The 18,397-nt window shown below is 43.4% G+C and overlaps 1 protein-coding gene across 1 annotated transcript in view; it reads left to right on the forward strand.

Annotated features, from left to right (window-relative positions):
* The window catches only part of MLXIP (MLX interacting protein), a 1,610,055-nt gene that overhangs the window by 308,486 nt on the left and 1,283,172 nt on the right, over nucleotides 1-18,397 (forward strand). Inside the window, exon 2 of the mRNA XM_069619595.1 lies at nucleotides 6,552-6,658. Coding sequence (XP_069475696.1) covers nucleotides 6,552-6,658 — 107 coding nt within the window. The remainder of the gene's footprint in view (nucleotides 1-6,551; nucleotides 6,659-18,397) is intronic.

Consider the following 18,397-nt stretch of genomic DNA (forward strand, 5'->3'; position numbering starts at 1 on the left):
CCCAAATAATCTACAAAATCAATGACTCAAGCTGATCATTCAGCCCTAATCAAGTGTCTAAAAGAAGTCTTGAACTGGATGGGTGCCAACAACCTGAAAATCAATCCAGGAAAGACAGAAATCATGATCATTTCCAAAGACCAAGAGAACGAAACCGCCATCCCGTGGCCAACGGAAATAGGAACCGCACCATCACCATCGAAGGTAGTAAAAAATATGGGGGTCCAGATGGACAACACCCTAACCTTAGAACCACAAGTAAATGCAACAGTCAAGAAATGTTTCTTCCTCCTCCACACAGCAAGAAGAATCCTACCTTTCCTCTCCTTCACGCACAAAACACTCACTATCGTCACCCTCATCATGTCAAGTATCAACTATGCAAACAGCCTCTACCTCGGAATTCCAGAATACCTCCTGAAGAAACTACAACAGATCCAAAATGCAGCAGCCAGACTACGCCTCAAACTATCAAGAAGAGAACACATCACTCTTGCCCTAAAAACACTACACTGGCTCTGAGTAAAACATCGCATCACGTTCAAAACAATGTGAATAACGCACAGGGCAATCAGTGGACAGGGAGCAGAATTCCTACAAAAGAAAATAACAATCTACAAGCCAACAAGACCCCTCAGGTCAAGCAACAAAATCCGCCTGGAACCTAAACCATACCTCAAGAAGAAACTGGGAGGCACCTCCTTCTACCACTTAGCCTCAAAAACCTGGAACAACAATCCAAAAGATATAAGAAACACCAAAAATCACCTAAAATATAGGAAATTGCTAAAAACCTGGCTCTTCAACACCACAGACTCAAACTGAAAACCGAAGGAGAAAGGAAAGGGATGAATAAACTGGAGTGGACACGGACAACCCCCAGTACAGACTGTGGAAATCTCCCTATGTGAAGAAGCTCCCACGGCACCTGGAAGAAGGACGCCGGTTAGCGGGGAACACAGGAAACACCTAAACTGAGATGGAGTCAACATACGACCATAATCCCTACAAAACCTGCACTCTCCACTTAGTTGCCACCAGGAACCGCAGTATAGGGGAATCATCGCGATATTAGCAATCACCACACTATCTGATCTGTGGACATGGGCAGGTGCGCTAGCCGTATGAGCGGGAAGGGAAGACTGGGGGAGGAGGGGGCCAGATGTGAAAGGGACCTCGGAGGCCGGACGGACCCAGATCAGGACAGAGGCTCAGGGGTACTCCCGAACCCCACCTGGGGAGATTACAGAAGCCCAGCGCCTCAATTCCAGATAAAGATGCCAACTAACCAATTGCACTAACAATTTCCCCTCTGCATACACCTCTCAAACTCCAAACCAAACACAACCACAAACCTACAGCACAACCAACCGCAAAACCTTCACTACATTGCAACAACAAAACAAAAACTCACATAGACTCGCACAACAGAACACGACGACTACCAGCCGCAAAACACCCCAGGTCCAGCCAACGGACCCACCGGGCTGAGGCCGCAACAGCACATCACTGCTCTCTTGCACTTTTCCAGCTACTTCCCACAAACCACCCCTCCCTTCCTTTTTCAGAGCCGCCAGAGCGCCAGGGGACCACTCCGGTGGTGATAGTGCGCGGTACAAATGTCCTTTAACATTAACATAACAATGCCCCCTCTCAGAGAGAGGCTGCGGTTTATGCTATCGCCTCTTCACAGTGACAAAAGCAAACCAGGCGGGCCTCCATACCATCCTTAATTTGTAGGGCTCCCATCTGCACTTACTCCTAGAAAGGTTTAAGATGGTCTCCCTGGTATCGGCCCGCCTGCCCTACAGCAAGTGGACTGAATCTGTGCAGCGGATCTGAAGGATGTTTTCCTGCACATACCCATCTGGCCCGCTCACAGGAAGTTGTAGTTTTTTTCAGTGGGGGACTACCACTACCAGTAGAGAGTTCTCGGTTTTAGCCTGAACTTGGGGCCGCAGGTATTCACATGCCTTTTTATAAAAATAGTACCCAAAAAACTAAACTGTTTATGGATCATTAAAATCTGGTTTCACCAGCTGTGATGCATGTACAAGACTCTGCAAGCAAAAGGACAAGGCAGTCACGTCATACTGGAAGATAGATGAAAGTATGTTTTAATCAAACCTTAAGTCTTTCAACTAGCATAGAAACAAGGGAGTTGCACATGGCTCCTGAGTTCTGACACCTAAACACTCAAATGTACCAGCCAACTATCTGCGTGGCCAGTATATTTTGGTGTCCCCATGTACACACATTCTCTTCTTGGCTTTATCCTTAATGCCAGTAAAACTCCTTCCACATGAAGAAAACATGTATTTGGTGCTGCACAAATGCTTGCTCATTCCCCACAACACCATGTAAGAATACTCATGTTGACTTTGCCCTGAATGGCAGTAAAACATGCAATGCCACAGTAAGGAACCATTTCCTTGTTTGGCTGCACATATACCTCCACCCAACATGTAACAAAAATGTTGACTTTGGTTTTATACTTGTATCAGAGCGCTTCGACTGTTTACACAGACGCAGAAGCTTTGGTCCAATCACACCCTTTCACACAAGTTGTGAAGGGCACTCAGAGGCATGGTGATTTAACAACCAGCCGTGCGTATGTGTATCTACAGAGATCATTTAGAAGGATTCTTAATCGTTCTAGAGCACAACACGAAGCCTTCAAAAGATTGAGAATTTGTTGATAAACTCAGAACATCAGAGATAGGTGGAGAAATGAATGCACAGTGCTCCCCCCACGACATTGACACATTTGTCTGAAAGAAAGGAAGGACCACCTTCGCATCCAGAACTATGTGAAAGATCGCCCATTAAATGATGACTATATAAACATGATGTATTCCCCTGAAGAAAGTTCCACATCAACATTGGAACTGAAACATGTTGGGATTGCACATGACTACTCGAAGTCAAGTTGCACATAGTTGAAAGATTTGTTAGTTTGCTATCTTTAGTCGTTGAGAGATTTAGAATTATTGTTGTCACTTACAGTTACTTGGTGGATTTACTTATGTTCAGATTTTTTGCTGGCTTTCATTTTTCTATATTAGTACATTTGGACATCTGCTTCGCTCATTCATTAGCAGATGCACACTTATCAAATAACAGCTTGACCAATTTAATTGGATTGATGTATTTAAAAATGTGTACTTTGAACCATTTTATATGAATTTATTTTTTTATATAGAAAGCTTTTGTGTACAATTAAAGTATTGGTTAATATCAATGAGTTGATTTTCATGATTGGTGTGCATCTTTATACATGTTAGATTCAGTGACATGTGCATTCACTCAAAAGATTAAGAAGGCAGTATCTTGCTTAGTGTAACCCAGTTAGTACAGCAAGCTACAGGTTGGGGTTGTGTAGTATTTTTGTGTATATTTTGCCCGGAGTACCCCATACCTGTTTAATAGGGCCCCTCCCCATGTATTTGCATAGACTGTTTTTAACACCCGTAAAAAATGTAGTGCCTCGGCCTCGGTAAGAAGACTTTTACTTGCTGACTGCACAAGTGTCTGTCCCCTCCCCATGTCGGAACACACATCATATTGGCGTGGCCTCTTATGAGAGTATAAATACTATGCCAAAGAAAGAAAAGGTCCAGCCTGCCTCCCCCATTGTAGTATAAACCCCCACCCCAAACATTCCTCCATGCAATAACATTCATGAAGTTGCCTTTGCCCAAAATTGCCAGTAAAACATGTAAGAAAATGTCCATGTTCCAATGCCCCTTGCCTGGGCCCCAGCCTTTAACGCACACATTCGTACCCATTCACCCAATAGCCACTAGCGGCTGGGGAATTATTTAATTGGAGGGGTAGAAACTTTCCCCACAAATATGCCAGAGCATGCAAGCGTAACGAGGGAGCCTGACCTAACCAACGGGGGTTGGATGGTTCCCTCCCCGAGAAATATTTTTGAATAATGGGTTAAAAGGGTGCATTATACAGCACATTTTCTGTGAAGGGGTAAAACGTCAGACAGTTTATAATTGGTTTTGTAGGGTAACTCTAATAAAACATCCAAAAGATGCAATTAATCAACAGTACACAGGAGCATTTCCCAATGCATTTCCACAATGTGTTTGCACGCAATATATGCCAGTACAAAAACACTTTCACGCTGGCTGTGCATGTCCATGATGGCTGCACCTATACATGCCAGTATTCCCACATAAGAACATACTCCTGTGTGCTTTGTGCATAATGCCTGTAATGATACTACAAGAAAACATATCCAGGTTGGCTTTGCCAATATATGGCATTACCCACACGTCTGGGCATACTCCCGTTAGCTTTGCCATTCAAAATGCAATGTGACACTAAGAAAACATGCCCAAACTGGTTGCATCAAAATGCCAGTCTAACCAATTAATAACACATCATGTTTGGTTTATCATAGATGGCCAGTAGAAAAATGTCATGCCACAGTAAGAAATGACTAGACTGGCTGCACCAACATGCCACTCTAGCCACTAGTAACACATATCATGCCTGCTTTATCATGGATGCCAATTTAAAGTTCATTTAGTGCACCCACCTAGGGACCTCACATGTCCCCTCTTCCCTAATCACCCCTCCCTCAAACCCCAAAATCAGCCTCTCAGCCAAACATTAAACAAAAGCACACATTCACTCGCTCATTTGCACATGCACACATTCACCATACACTCACAAACGCACACCCAGCCATCCATACATCATCACTCATTCACACATTACATAATATACATATGCCACCCACAAGCCCCCTCTCCTTTCCACCCCCCCGAACCTCAAAATCAGCCCCTCACCCCAGCATTCACACATTGACGGACCATTCACTTGCTCATTTACACATGCAGCCATTCACTGTACACTCACATACATACACCCAGCCACCCATCCATCATACAATCACCACTCATTCGCACACATTACATAATATGCATATGCCCCCACACATCCCCTCTCCTGCAGCCCACCCACCCAAAATAAGCCCCTCGGCCCAGCATTAAACACAAGCACACACATTCACTTGCTAATTTGCACGTGCATCCCCTGCACAACTTCAATTTTTGTATAGACACACAGGTTTTATGTATAATTAATCATAAAGTACTTAATAGAGAAATTCAATAGTCACAGTTCACAATTTGATACTCACTGTATTTTTTATATATGTGTAAATCTGACCTACAATAACTTACATGTATATAATTGATTCAGCAAATTTAATCAAATCAATGTACATATCATCAAATACATACACATTTAAAAAGTAATTTCACAACAGCAATTTTTGATGTGCAAGCAATGTCCCAACGCGTTTCGGGACCGAATCTCCCTTCATCAGGAGCTCAGAATTCAATGTCCTTCTCAAAATAACCATTCATGGTGATCTATAGTGTAGCATGAAAAGGAAGTACATTAGCCATTCTTCTAATTCAAGATTAACTCAATTTATGAAGTACATATACTTTGTAACTCTCACGTGGCCACTTAGACATTCACCTGGTAAGAATACGTGGTGGATATTGGTGGAGGGGACCAGTTAAAAAAATATTGGAGGAAGCCTGAAAAGTAAGTTAGAATTGTGCTACTGGCTATCTCACTTGGCGGAATAGTAGACAAGCATTTACGTGTGAAGCCATCTTACCTGGTTTCATATGGTGCAATGTGCAAGAAGCAGAGGCTCCCTCGGGGCAGGGGTCGCCGTAGAGTTAACTGGTATTCTGCAACAGACTGATAAATGGACGTGTGCTTAATTACGCTATTTACATCATAAACATGGTGCTTCTTATATGTTCACATTTCGTGTCTGTATTTACCTTCTGGTTTGCTTTGGTCGGGCCAATTCAGGATCAGAGGTTAGACAGTATAGGAGACTCCCTTCCCCTAGGGGACGGAGGGAGAACAGAACTCTGAAAGCCGTTTGGGAGTTCTTTGGAGAAGATATGGATCCTCAAAGTGAGGTAGGCTTTCTTTGCGATTCATATGTTTTTAGGCTCCCAAGTAGATAGAGTAGGTGAATTTCGCTGAAGGGCCGTAGAAATGACAGAGAGCATAGTCAATGGCTCAAAGTTGTTGCTTTGAAGATGCCATAAGAAAACCCTTTTTCATAGTGGTTCTTGGAACTGTGCTTGGTAACCTTGGAGGTGGAAACCTGGTAGGCCGGAGATAGCTGAGTGTTTTCAAGGCAGGCCACTTGACAAGAGATGGAGGAGTCAGGGTTGTATTCGGGTAAAAGCTTTATAAGGCAGTCAGACATAACCTCTGTTAATGTTAATTGTGAACATGTGCCTTCTTAGTTATTGTGCTGGTAAGTTGCTGAGGTATAACTGGTCTGGAACGTATCTAGTTGGTCTCCTAACTTTGTTGGTGGAAATATTTAAAGTTGGAAATGACTTAACTGAGCAAATGAGCAAAGCATTGTTTGCATTTTCTTTTTTGGCAATATCGTATTCAGTAGTTTGTGCCTTAGCAGTCCTCAACTTCAACCAAATGCACTTGAACGTTTATCATCTGATTAATTCTCCTTCTTTGTACTGTTTCAGTGGAAAATTGGTATCTCCCAAGTGGAAGAATTTCAAAGGCCTAAAACTTCAGTGGAGAGACAAAATCCGACTGAATAATGCTATTTGGAGGGCTTGGTACATGCAGTGTAAGTATTGCTATTTTTAAAAGTATATTGTTAGAAGTACATTATAGTTGCCAAATGATGTACATTTTTCAGTTTGCTCAATTTCAAGTTTGCACATACATCATTTCACCTAGCCATTATCTTTGCTTAAGATGCCTTGGAGTTATTTGCCTTTTTGGTGTTTTATAACTTTCACCCAACCCAGCAATGGGTCCCATAAATCCACTACCAGCTTCACCCACGGTTGACCAGGAACGGTGTTGGGAATCATGGGAGTTTCCTGTACCACCCTACTTTTGTCACTTGGCTGACACGACACACAATTTTTTACACAACCCTCTGCCATCTTGTCCATTCCTGGCAACCAGTAACTTTTTCTTAGTTTTCTCTTCATGGCCCCTGTCTTCTTCTCCGCCACGGGCCCGCTCAGCCTGATCTCATCGTCGTCGCCATTTGAAGTGAGGAGGGCACAGGCAAAGGTAAGTTTTATAACTTTATTTGAACAGGCTCGGCCGGAGCTTCCCCAGCAGACCGCTCACACTCCCGCAACGGTCCACCTCTGTTCCGCGAGCCCACAGGTTCAAACGTAATGTGGACTCGTGGAGCAAACACGAGACCACAGCAATGAAAGCAAAACACAAGTTCAAAGCACAACAATGAACCCACTACACTATGCTAACGGATCAACCAGCAGTTGCATTCCTATCATTTAAACATGCCTTAACTACATTTTACATTGACATTAGTTGTAGGTGTTTGCAAGGTTATTGTGATCCGTAGTCCATATGGCTTATTGCAGGTTGAGGCACGAGGCAATCCACTCAGCTTGTGGTACACATTTTGTCAGGCCCTGTTAATAGTCTGAATCATGTTTTATTTCGGACAAAGTGACCTGTTGGGTTAGTCAGTTTCTAGAGCTTGTGGGCTGGGTAGATGCTTAGACAAGGACATTTCACACCAAAAAGTTTTAAGTGTTTTTACAAAACATAGATGATTTTGTTCAGGTCACAGTATTTCTGGTATGCAGTGCCACAGCTTCCCACCATGTGACTTTTAGGTTTGAATCCACAGAGCTGATGTTATCCAGATCTATGGGTCGTACGGTTGATAGGTACCATGGTCCGGAACCCCACATGGCTCTGAACGCACAGGTGTTTGAATGCCACTTTCTTTCCAGGCTAGAGCCAGTGAAACTATTTAAACTCTGGGGTGATATGGTACTGTTTCCATAAACTGAGCATCAAGTTGTGCCTTAAAAAAAGATTACATTATATGATATAAGTAATTTATAACGCACCTGTACACAAGTGTTTCTAGGCACGACAAGGCAAGGAGGGGAGGACAGAGGGAGAACAAAACGATCGTACTACGCCTTATGCCATTCATATGCCTTGAAGACTCCACTGGAGTTGCAGGGTCTCTATGGAGTCTGACCAAGTGAAAGGTAGGTGGGATATGTACGTCAAGCAGCAAGATGTCCAATTTCTCTATTCAGGCAGAGGCTACTGTTAGGCATGAAGTCTTGAATCATCCATCCATCTGCTGTGATGTCATTATCATAACCAGCCATTCGATTCAGACAAAACATGTGTGTATTGCCGATCTAGAGATGGAATGTTATAGATGTTAAACAGCCATTTGGAGAGCACAGAGCCCTTTGGAACCCCATATACTGTTTCTGATGAAAAACTGTCCTGATGAGACCTGAACCGTACGAGCATTAATTAAGGAGACAATCCATGGCCGATATTTGCCCGGAGATTCCCTTGTGATCTTTGAGGTGATTGCGCAGGATCTTATGGTCTATTCTGCATTTGCAGCTGGTAAGCCAAGAGGGACCAGGTAATTTCCCTTGGTATGGTCTGTGGCCTTATGTAGTTATTTATGGTATCTGGTCATTGCTTCAAATGTTTTCCATCTAAAAAATGTACATCGCATGCATGTTTTTTGGGGTGTAAAGGGTTAATTTTTGTTTAGAAGGATTTTCAAGGGTAAAAAACAGGGGATTGGGGGGGAGTCCCCCACCCAAAAAAAATAGAACAAAAAATATTCAAAGCACATTTTTTAGATGGAAAGAATTTGATGCAAATGCATTTACATGCAAGGAATTCAATGCAATGACCAAAAACCGTTATTTACTTATGCTAATGAGAGTTGAGTATTTATCTCTAGTGCCAATGTCTGCAACCTGTGGCTCTCCCGATGTTTTGGACTAGGTCTCTGATGATACCTCAGCCTTGGCTATGCTAGCTAAGGCTGATAAGGGTTGAGTATAAAACATTTGGCTATCCAAAGGTTGCAAAATGCTGATCTAGTAGGTGTGAAAACGGAATATAATTCATGCAGGAGTGTGCTTCATTCACAGTACTCCTGCTTATCGCTGATTTTCTTACTTGAAGGTAGGTAAGAAATCTGGCAAAAGTTTTGTAGCTTGGTGACTTTAGGGTGACAGCCTTGTATATGATGAAGCAGTATTTGAAAATGATACAGGATTGAAGCGGCAGTCAGTGCAGGTCGATGAGGGTTGGGCGATGTTGTCGAATTTGCAGAGTTCTTTGAGTCGTTCTGCAGCATGAATGACTCATCTCAAGGGAGCCAGAGTAGATGCAGGAAGGCCTTCCAAAAGGACGTCACCACACCTACTTTGTGTAATAACACTGATTTTGTCAGAGAAAGGTTGAGATGTCGGCAGTTTCTCGTCGCACTATGTAGAATTTAATGTGCATTTTATTGTACTTTTTCTGTTGGCTACTTCAAAGATCCAATTCAAGTAATATCACTTTTTTCCTCTTCATATTGTATTTTCCCATCCTCTTGCATGAATCGGAAAGTCAGTTGTTCGTTATCTCAATCAAATACAACTTGATAGTGAATACATTTTATTTAGCATACTTCTTTATAGGTAGGTGTCTGTATTAACTGAGTAAAACCCTACTTTAACATATAATCTTCTAGGTCCTTTGCTGATCTGAGTAGCCCGCGTAAGTAATATCCAGTCATCAAGGCAGGTAGAGTTGTAATGTGGATGGCGGTACGCTACCAGTAACAAAATGTTTGTGATTGCGTTGGGAGTACTGCAATGATCTGTGCACTGTGATAACATTACGGTACTCTGAAAATGTCCACATTTAACCACATTATCCTGTATGGAATCTTGTATAGAGGCACATATTTTTAAATTACCCCAAATTCCTGGAGGCGATTATCTACACACAATGTTTTTTGTTTCATTTATACTGCTGTTTTTAAGCTGCAGCAGTAACCCCCCGCCCCACCCCACCCCTCTCCAACCTCAGATCTCCAGTTTTCACCCATTTACAGAACTTCAGACTCTTCCCACCACAATGGCTGGTAACCCCCAGAAATATTTTTTCTGTCTTTGACCAACACAGCCTGCATAAATAGGCTTCTGCCTCTTTAAGAGTTCATCTACAGATAGGCCATTATGAGACACCCAGTGCTGCCAGCCCAAAATTTAAAACCTAGAGTTTGACTTTCAGATTCTTTTTCTGTCTGTTGGAGAAGGAGCCTTTGGCGAGAGCTCCTGTTCAGCTATGCAGTAGGAAAAAGTGATGTTTTGGAGTTTCAATTTCTAGCTTCCTACCTTTGCTTGAGGGTCTGTGGGTTGCAGTGTGTGGCAGCTACCTTAGCCATGGTCCTTTCTAGCTAGCCAGGAGGAATGTGGTTTTATTCAGGTTGTACTCCAAGAGCTTAAGTAAGAGCACTGAGCAGGAGGGCCCTCACAAGCACTGCATTTATTGCCTTTATCCCCCTGAAGATGGGGTATGTGAGTTGTTACAAGGTCTTTCTTCCAGTAATGGCACTGGTAGGGAGTTAAGGCTTTAATCCTAGATGCCCTAGCCGACAGGAGAAGAAGCTGAGAAGGCTGCAAAAGAGCCAATATAACACAGGAATTCTGAAGGTGCAAATACGAGGCAGGCTGGGAAGGGCAAACCCTGGTCTGAAACTGAAAAAGCTTTGGCTGTGGAAGGGTCCAGTACTCCAGGTCAAGACTGGACTGTTCCCCAGTCAAAAAAAGCAACCGTTACCTTACCATCATCAGGGGGCCCAGTGCTGATTAACACTTCTGTTCCAGCAAAATGGTGCCAGTGTTGCTGGAGGAGAAGGTGGCTGCAATGCTGCTGGTGTGTCAAGAAAAGCTGTTGACAGTGCAGTCGTGGGTTGAGTTACAGTTGAGGGGCCATTCTCAGACTAGGGTGTTGGTGCAGTTGGAGGCGCCAGCAGTGAGGTATGGGTCGCTGTAGTCCTAGTCAGTTGTCTGTGGTATTCTCTGGTCCAAAACCGACAACGAGGAACCCTAAAGTGAGATCCTAGTATTTGTCCAGATCCTGGCATTAACGGTCATCAAGGACGTACCATAATCAGTCCTTGTCCCCTACTACCTCCCGAGGCAGACAGAGTAATCGGAAAAGGCCGAGTTGAAGGTGCCACAGCTTCAGTGAATGGCAAGGAAGGTAATGTGTTGATTCCTGCAGAGTCATCACTAATCCCCAGCCTAAAGTCTCCTCCCATGTGGCCAGGGGAAGGCAGTGCTACCTGACTGTGACCCTGTGGGTTGTATTCTGAGGGTGAATCACATGGAAGTAGATGGCTGTCGGGGGGAGGCCGGGGGGGGTGACGGCTCCGACATGTACATAACCGTCTCTAAAACTCCTTTGACATCTGGGTGTAAAACAGAACCTAAAAAACGATGGTAATCCTTTGAGTGTCAATTCCCAGAAAGCTTTTCGTATTGGGACGAAGAGGAGGAGTACGGAGTCAATGAGGATCAACAGTAATGCCATTAGTAACGTGCGGTCTAGTTGTCCATTCAATCAACTGCGAGGGACATTTAAATAAGAGAAACACCTGCAGATGGAAGAAAGAGAAGGTGAACGAGTACGTGCAGCAGGAAGAGGAGTCGTAGAGAAAATCAGACGTGCAGGAGTAAACCAGGCTGAAGGAGAGCAGTGCTCCAGACCTAGCAGTGTTTGATGGGCTCTGGGGAAGTGCTGCAAGGGAACCAGCAACCGCAGAAAGGTTGTCCATGACGCTGAACCAGAAAGCAGTGACCTAATCGGCAAGGAACAACGAATCCGGGAGAGGACCTGAAAAGGAGTTTGACAAGCTGTAGAAGTCCTATCCGAAGCAAAACTCTGCCGCTGCAACAAACCACGAGTAAGAGACACCAGAAAATACAAGTTAGTTGGCCCTTTTTTTTTTTTTTATTCAAACCGTTGTTTTATTAGTTCGATCAACAAACTTTTACAACTTTTTTTAAAAATATATATTTAGAATATATTTTCTTCTTATTGAACATTTAAACCACTTTTTTTCTATTTACTAATTTTCCATGTACTACAACCCAATGGTTCCAATGGTTAGTTGGCCCTTTGATAGTGGTAACCCCGGGGCATTCCGAAAGGTACATGGACAATTAAGTAAAAGTTTTGAATACCAACCAAATAGAATTACAGAGAGAACAAAAGGGCAAACATGGTGCCATTCTCCTGATAAGAGATGTCACTTGGGGGAAACCTGGAACACGCATTACCAAGAGCCAATAGAGATTGTAAGAGAGGTTGAAGGAAGGAGCTTGAACACACCCTAATATTGGGTATGTCAGTGTGGGGGAAATTGGTGCAAGTGCTAACTGATGTCAACAAGGTTGTGCCACTGAGGCAGTGCAATTGTGAGAACATTTAAGAGATGTGAATGTTGCAGAGAGACCAGATAAGAGCATCAGGTAGTGAAACCTTTTTTTTTTTTTAGAGATACCTGGCAGGAGAGTACACTCTGTTATCTGTGTGAGCCAAAGTGAGGATATTCCTGGCAGATGAGTATACCAAGAAATCCAATCTTGTATTGAAAAATAACTTCATTATATCAACCCTTGCTTAAAACTGAAAAGGGTTACTTTGGCCAGAACATTTGCCTTGCCATTTTAAGGCGAATACCCAGGAATTAGACATTTTCATTACCATTAATGGAACTTTGATGAAAGAGTATTTCAAATGCCTTTTCCTGAAACAGTTCAGGGGAAGGGAAACTGAATCATTGAGACAAACGTTGTTTTGTTGAAATTGTATATATAAATGGTGTTTGCGCAACTGGGTTTAAGTGACTATAGAAATGTCATTGTACCTTTTTGATTTTGTATGTTAGTGTGAGGGTCAGATGCATTTTGGATACAAGGTCAACTTATTTTAGTTTTATTTTCATAGCAGGGATATTCTCTTTTGGTTAGGGCAAGATATGCCTTTTTCCAAACCCATTTTCTTTCAATAAATATGGTGAATTTTGAGAACATTGCAACTTTGTGTCCCTCTCTCATTGCTGACCCCTCACAGTATGCCCCAGCTCTTATGGACAAAAGGTGACGCCTGGTTCAGGTACCTAAATACTCTGGTTATGAGTTGGAAAAGGAGTTTCTTGAGGAGGATGAAGAGATGCCCTGGGAAGAGGTCACCTCTGCCAGGGAATCATCCAATTATTTATTTGGATTTGTAAAGCGCACTAGCAGCCCACGGGCATTGATGCGCTGTTGCACGAGTTAGTTACCTGAAATTGTCTTAGTTACATAGGGATACTTGGCTCTTGGTTACAGTGAGCATGTTACAGTTACAGTGAAATCTACAAAACAGTCAAACTGGAGAATGCAGTCTTCCTAGGGCAATGGTGCAAAACATACTTAGTTAGATAAACAACATAGTTTTAATTACTTTCCTGGAGGCCAAATGTGACTCAACATTTCTAACATAAAGGGGTAAAGTGTTCCAATGTGTCGCTTCCAAAACTGGGAAACTAGATCCTCCTGCACGCATTCTCAGGGTCTTGGGAACAGATATCCTATAGGCAATTCTTGTGGGTCTGGTAGAAGCAGACTTGACAACTCTTAGAGCCTGGTACAGTGGTGCCCGGTTATGGACACATTTATGTGTTAAGGTGAGAACTTTAAAGACTATCCGATCTTTAATGGGGAGCCAATGAACCTGCTTCCTAGTTTCAGAAATATGTTCCCTTTTGGAGATATGGAGGTATCAGTCGCAGCCTTCAGGGCATTATTCTGGACCATCTGGAGTTTGAGGTTTTTAGTAGATGTCCCCAAAAAGAGGGTATTGTAATAGTCCAGCCGAGATCCAATTATTGCTCCTGCGATGGTGAGACAGTTCTGTTCTGACAGAAAGGGTCTGGCTGCGTTAATCAATTTAGAGTGGTAGGCTGAGGTAGATGCAATGGCATTGACCTGCCTGTTCATAGAGGTCAGAGTCCAGGTATACCCCAAGGGTCTTTACTGCTTGTGATACAGGGATTGACGAGTTGCCAGTTGTAAAAGAGCTGTGTTGTTTGTCCAGTTTCCTTATGGTGGCAGGCGATCCAATTAGCAGACATTCCGTTTTGTCACAGTTGAGGCATAACCAGTTTTCTGCCATCCAGATTTGGATGGTGGAATATATGGACTTAAGGGTGGCATTATCGGCTTCATAGTCACCAGTAAGGGGGATGAGGAAATGCGTATCATCAGCATAGTTTGCGTAAGTGATGCCCAAGGTGACCAGGATGTGGAACAATGGCTTAGTAAACAGGTTGTACAGGGTGGGTGAGATGTAGGAGCCCTGTGGGACTCTGCATTTAATGAAGCTTGGGTGGGCACAGAGCCAGAAGACTTTCATAACACTTTCCTGGAGAAACGAGGTGATCCAAGCAATGGCCTTAGGGGAGAAATTGGCAGCGGAGGAGAGATGGTGACAAAGGGTATTATGATCCACCAAAAGGAGGGTGGGTTTGCCTGCATCTCTGAAATCATCAATTTGATTTTTTTGTAAGTCTAGGAATCCAGTTTTGGTGCCGTGCCCCGGAGGGAATCCCGACTGCCGGAGGCCGAGCAGGTTGTTTGCATTGTCGAGAATTTTTAAAAGGAATGAGACTATCGTAATGGGTCTATAGTTGCTGAGTCTAGTGTTGGTTTCTTGAGGATAGGACGTACCCATGCTTCCTTGAGAACAGTAGGGAAGTGGCCTGACTGGAAGGGGGCATTAAAGAATGCTGTGAGGAATGGGAAACGATTATGTCCCGCCAGCTCCATCCCCACCAAATGATAATGTTGCTTGTCAGGGCTTGATGTTGAGGATGTCTGGTCATCTCCATCTCCATCTGCATCTGGACATTTGGGACAAACGAGAAGAAGAGAACTTTGTTATCACTGGAAATTGAGTAGGACCCTGCAATTTGACTCTGTCAGTCACGAAAATGGCTACATTCTTAAAGTTGGAGCAGTGAGACTTCGGGGCTCTGGCATCAACTACCGAGTCGCAAGTCAGGTGGGTAAAAAGTACAAGTCACAGGACTTTGCACCTGTGTGTTAGCAACCAGCTTCAACAAGATTCCATCATTGCAACAGGTGAGGTGAAAGTCAGCGACCTCTGGGGCTTCAAGTGCGATTGCCACCTGGCCTCATGTGAAATAGATCTGTATGATCAGACACCTTTTGTACTGCTGCAGAAGAAACAGTGGGAAGCAGAGGACCTGTACGAAGAATGTGTCATGCGTCTTGGCCGCGGATAACATCCCAAAGGCACGTTTTATTCTGTGGGCGCTAGTTTTCGTGGCATGAACAGAGGCAGAAGTCCAGGCAGAAGACGTTTTGCGTTAGGCCAGAGGCAAAGTCAAAGATCTTTTAGTTGCCATGCAGTGGTGTGCAGCTATTTGGGAAGATTTCAGCTAACACCCTTACATTATCTCTTAAAATACAGAGACTGAGCTGGCCAGAGCAGTTAAGGTGCTCCTTTCCTGGTGCCCATTGCCAGCATCTTCATCAATGGATTGTGAACGCCCTTTGACTTATTTCCAGTGACACCAGCCATACTGCCAGTCATCTCCAACCCTAGAGGGGGGCAGAACTCCTTTTGTTCTCACATTTTAGCTCATAGAGAAGGGAAAAGGAACAAGAGTGGATCTTCAACATAGCTCATGCCACCGTTGTGGAGAGATGTGCCCAAAGAAAACTAGGCTCAGTTGGAGAAGTTGGAGCAGATTTTAATGAAGGATGCTTCTGAGTTTGGTCCCGATGTAGAGGGTGGGCAGGGAGTCTAGTCAATATATTTCCTCATTCAAAAAAGTACAAAGGGCACAGGCACAGCATGCACTTGCTTGCTGTATACAAATACATGGTCTAGACATTTTAAGATGGTGACTTCACAGAAATGTATCCTTTTTGTTCAGAAGAGAAGTTTTATTTGTGCTGTGGACTGGAAGGGGGTATTTTCTGTCTGCCAATCCCAGAGCAGCAGTACCAAAAGGTCCTGCGGTTCACATTTCAAGGAAGCCATACCCAATGCAAGATTGTGTCTTCCGTCTCAAGTGAATGCTGAGGGTCCTTACAAAGGGGTCTGGGTCCAGTGGTAGAGAATGTGTGCATTGCATGTGTTCCCTCCCCCTTATCTCGACTGTCACCGTAAATGGAAACGTACACTGTTTCCCTCAAGCAAACTGATGCTGTAGGTATGAGACAAATGGTTCAGTGTAGGGAGAATCAAAGACCAATGCAGATTGTTTCAAGTTTTAGTGAGAGAGATGCCAGCATCATTTTAGCAATGATTTCAGGCTCCTACTCACTACCACGCGAAGGCTGCACCTGTGAGATGCAGGTAACCACTTGCGCACCTGAGGGATAGCACTCTACACATGGGGAATAATGCCACAAAATAAACCATCCCAAGAACAGTCTTGGGCCCAGGAGTACATTTCACCCAAAGACTGGGTTTTTATCAATGTCAAGTGGAAACAGGAGATGCAGAAATCACCAATTTAAATGCAATCTTTATCCCTAAAAGTGTAAAGAGGCCAGAAAGTGTCAAAAATATGATCCTGTTAACCAGAGAACATAGACTTTGTTACAGAAATTTTAAAATGATAAAAGCCCAGTAGTAGGATGTTGTCAGGTATTCTGAATGGTGCACTCTGATGTCTGCCTACTGTACATCAAATGAAGGAAAGGAATTATTCATTTGCAGCCTAATGTAATATTGTATTTCTCCAACAACTGTCGGATTATTGTATAAAGCATATACTAATATGGTAGATGTAAATAATATATTATAAAAAAACTGTGATTTCTGTGTCTTGTTTTGGATAACATTGGATGGAGTTTAATTGAGTCTGGTATTGGGCTGGCTTCAAGTTGATGTGACTTTCAACTTGGAGCAATCTAGCCCTCCCAACTTTGGGAGTCTTCTAGGTATATTCTTATAACAATAAACAGACATACCAAGAACATCAAATTTGTGGTCTTCTGACAGATTAAGATCTGGAGTGGCCAGATGGTTGGAGCCTGTCATTTTATGAGCTAGCCTTCAAAAAGAAAATGTATCAATTAGCTGGCACCTTTTAACCCTGCCCTCTCATAAAAATCTCAGCTAGTTGCCGCAACTAATGCAAGCGGGATAATGAGGCCTATCAGAAATGTGTGATCAATCATTAATTAAGGCCTCACAAAGAGCTATTTGCATAACTCATGTGTTAGCATGAGATCCCAAGTTAAATTACAGGTCATATTCAATCATGTATTTCCCTTTAAAACAGCACTTATTTGCCATTGAATAGGCAGAGGTGAATATTAATCATATGTCTGAGGCTATTTATTTATTTCCATTTGTAAAGCGCGCCAAACCCGAAGGTATCTGGGCGCTGGATACAGTATCTAGATCAGATAGCTTCAGTGCATAATACAGAGGCAATAGGCAGAGTAACATTTGGCAGTACTAAAGAGAGCACAGCTTGACAATGTGATCTAGGGGTCTTGTGTGAAGAGCCAAGTTTTAAGTTTCTTACAGAAGGACAAGAACAAGGGGTCGGAACTGAGTGATAGTGGAAAGCTATTCCATTGTTTGGCAGCCACTACTGGGAAGCTGCGGCCAACTGTTTTGGCTCGTATGATTTTGGGCGTGGTGAGGAGTGGGAGGTGATGCCTCGGGTAGGTCTGTCAGAGTGGTGTTTAGTAAATTTGTTGGTGAGGTATTTTGGGGCTGTGTTAGTAATGCACTTGTGTGTGATACAAAGTGGCTTTGAATTTGATACCGTATTGGACAGGTAGCCAGTGGGCGTTACGTCTGACGACAGAGATGTGCTCTTTCTTTGGGATGTTCAATGCTGCTCTTGGGGCTATTCTGTATGATTTGGAGTTTTTTGATGTTACTTGTAGAAGATCCTGCGGATAGGGCGTTACAGTAGCCTATTCTGGATAGTATAAGGACACTGACTAGTGTGATGCAGTTGTCAGATGTTAAGAATGCTCGGCAAGCGTTAATGAGTTTGGCTGTATAGGCTGCTGCCGAGGCCGTTGTGTTGACTTGTCTGGTTAGGGAGAGCGAGGAGTCGAGATAGACCCCTAGAGTTTCACTCCTTCAGGACGGTGATTGGGTTCCCATCTATAGTAAAGGATTTGTAATCACCATCCAGTTTGTCTAAGCGAGATTGGGTCTCTACTACTAGGAGTTCTGTTTTATCGTCATTTAGACAAAGTTCATGTTGCGCCATCCATGCTTGGATGATTTGATACATTTTGTTAAGGGCATTGGTATCCTTGATGTAGTCACTGGCGATGGGCACGAGGATCTACGTATCGTCTTCATAGTTGGTGTAAGAGATGCCTCATTCATCCAAGAGGTTGTAAAGGGGCTTAGTGAAAATGTTAGAGTGTTGGCGAAACACATGAGCCTTGGGGCATGCCTCAGAGGACTGGGGCTGGTGTGGCAGCCACTA

The sequence above is a fragment of the Ambystoma mexicanum genome, chromosome 10 (genome assembly GCF_040938575.1).
Source record: "Ambystoma mexicanum isolate Mex_15411 chromosome 10, UKY_AmexF1_1, whole genome shotgun sequence".
NCBI classification, from domain to species: domain Eukaryota; kingdom Metazoa; phylum Chordata; class Amphibia; order Caudata; family Ambystomatidae; genus Ambystoma; species Ambystoma mexicanum.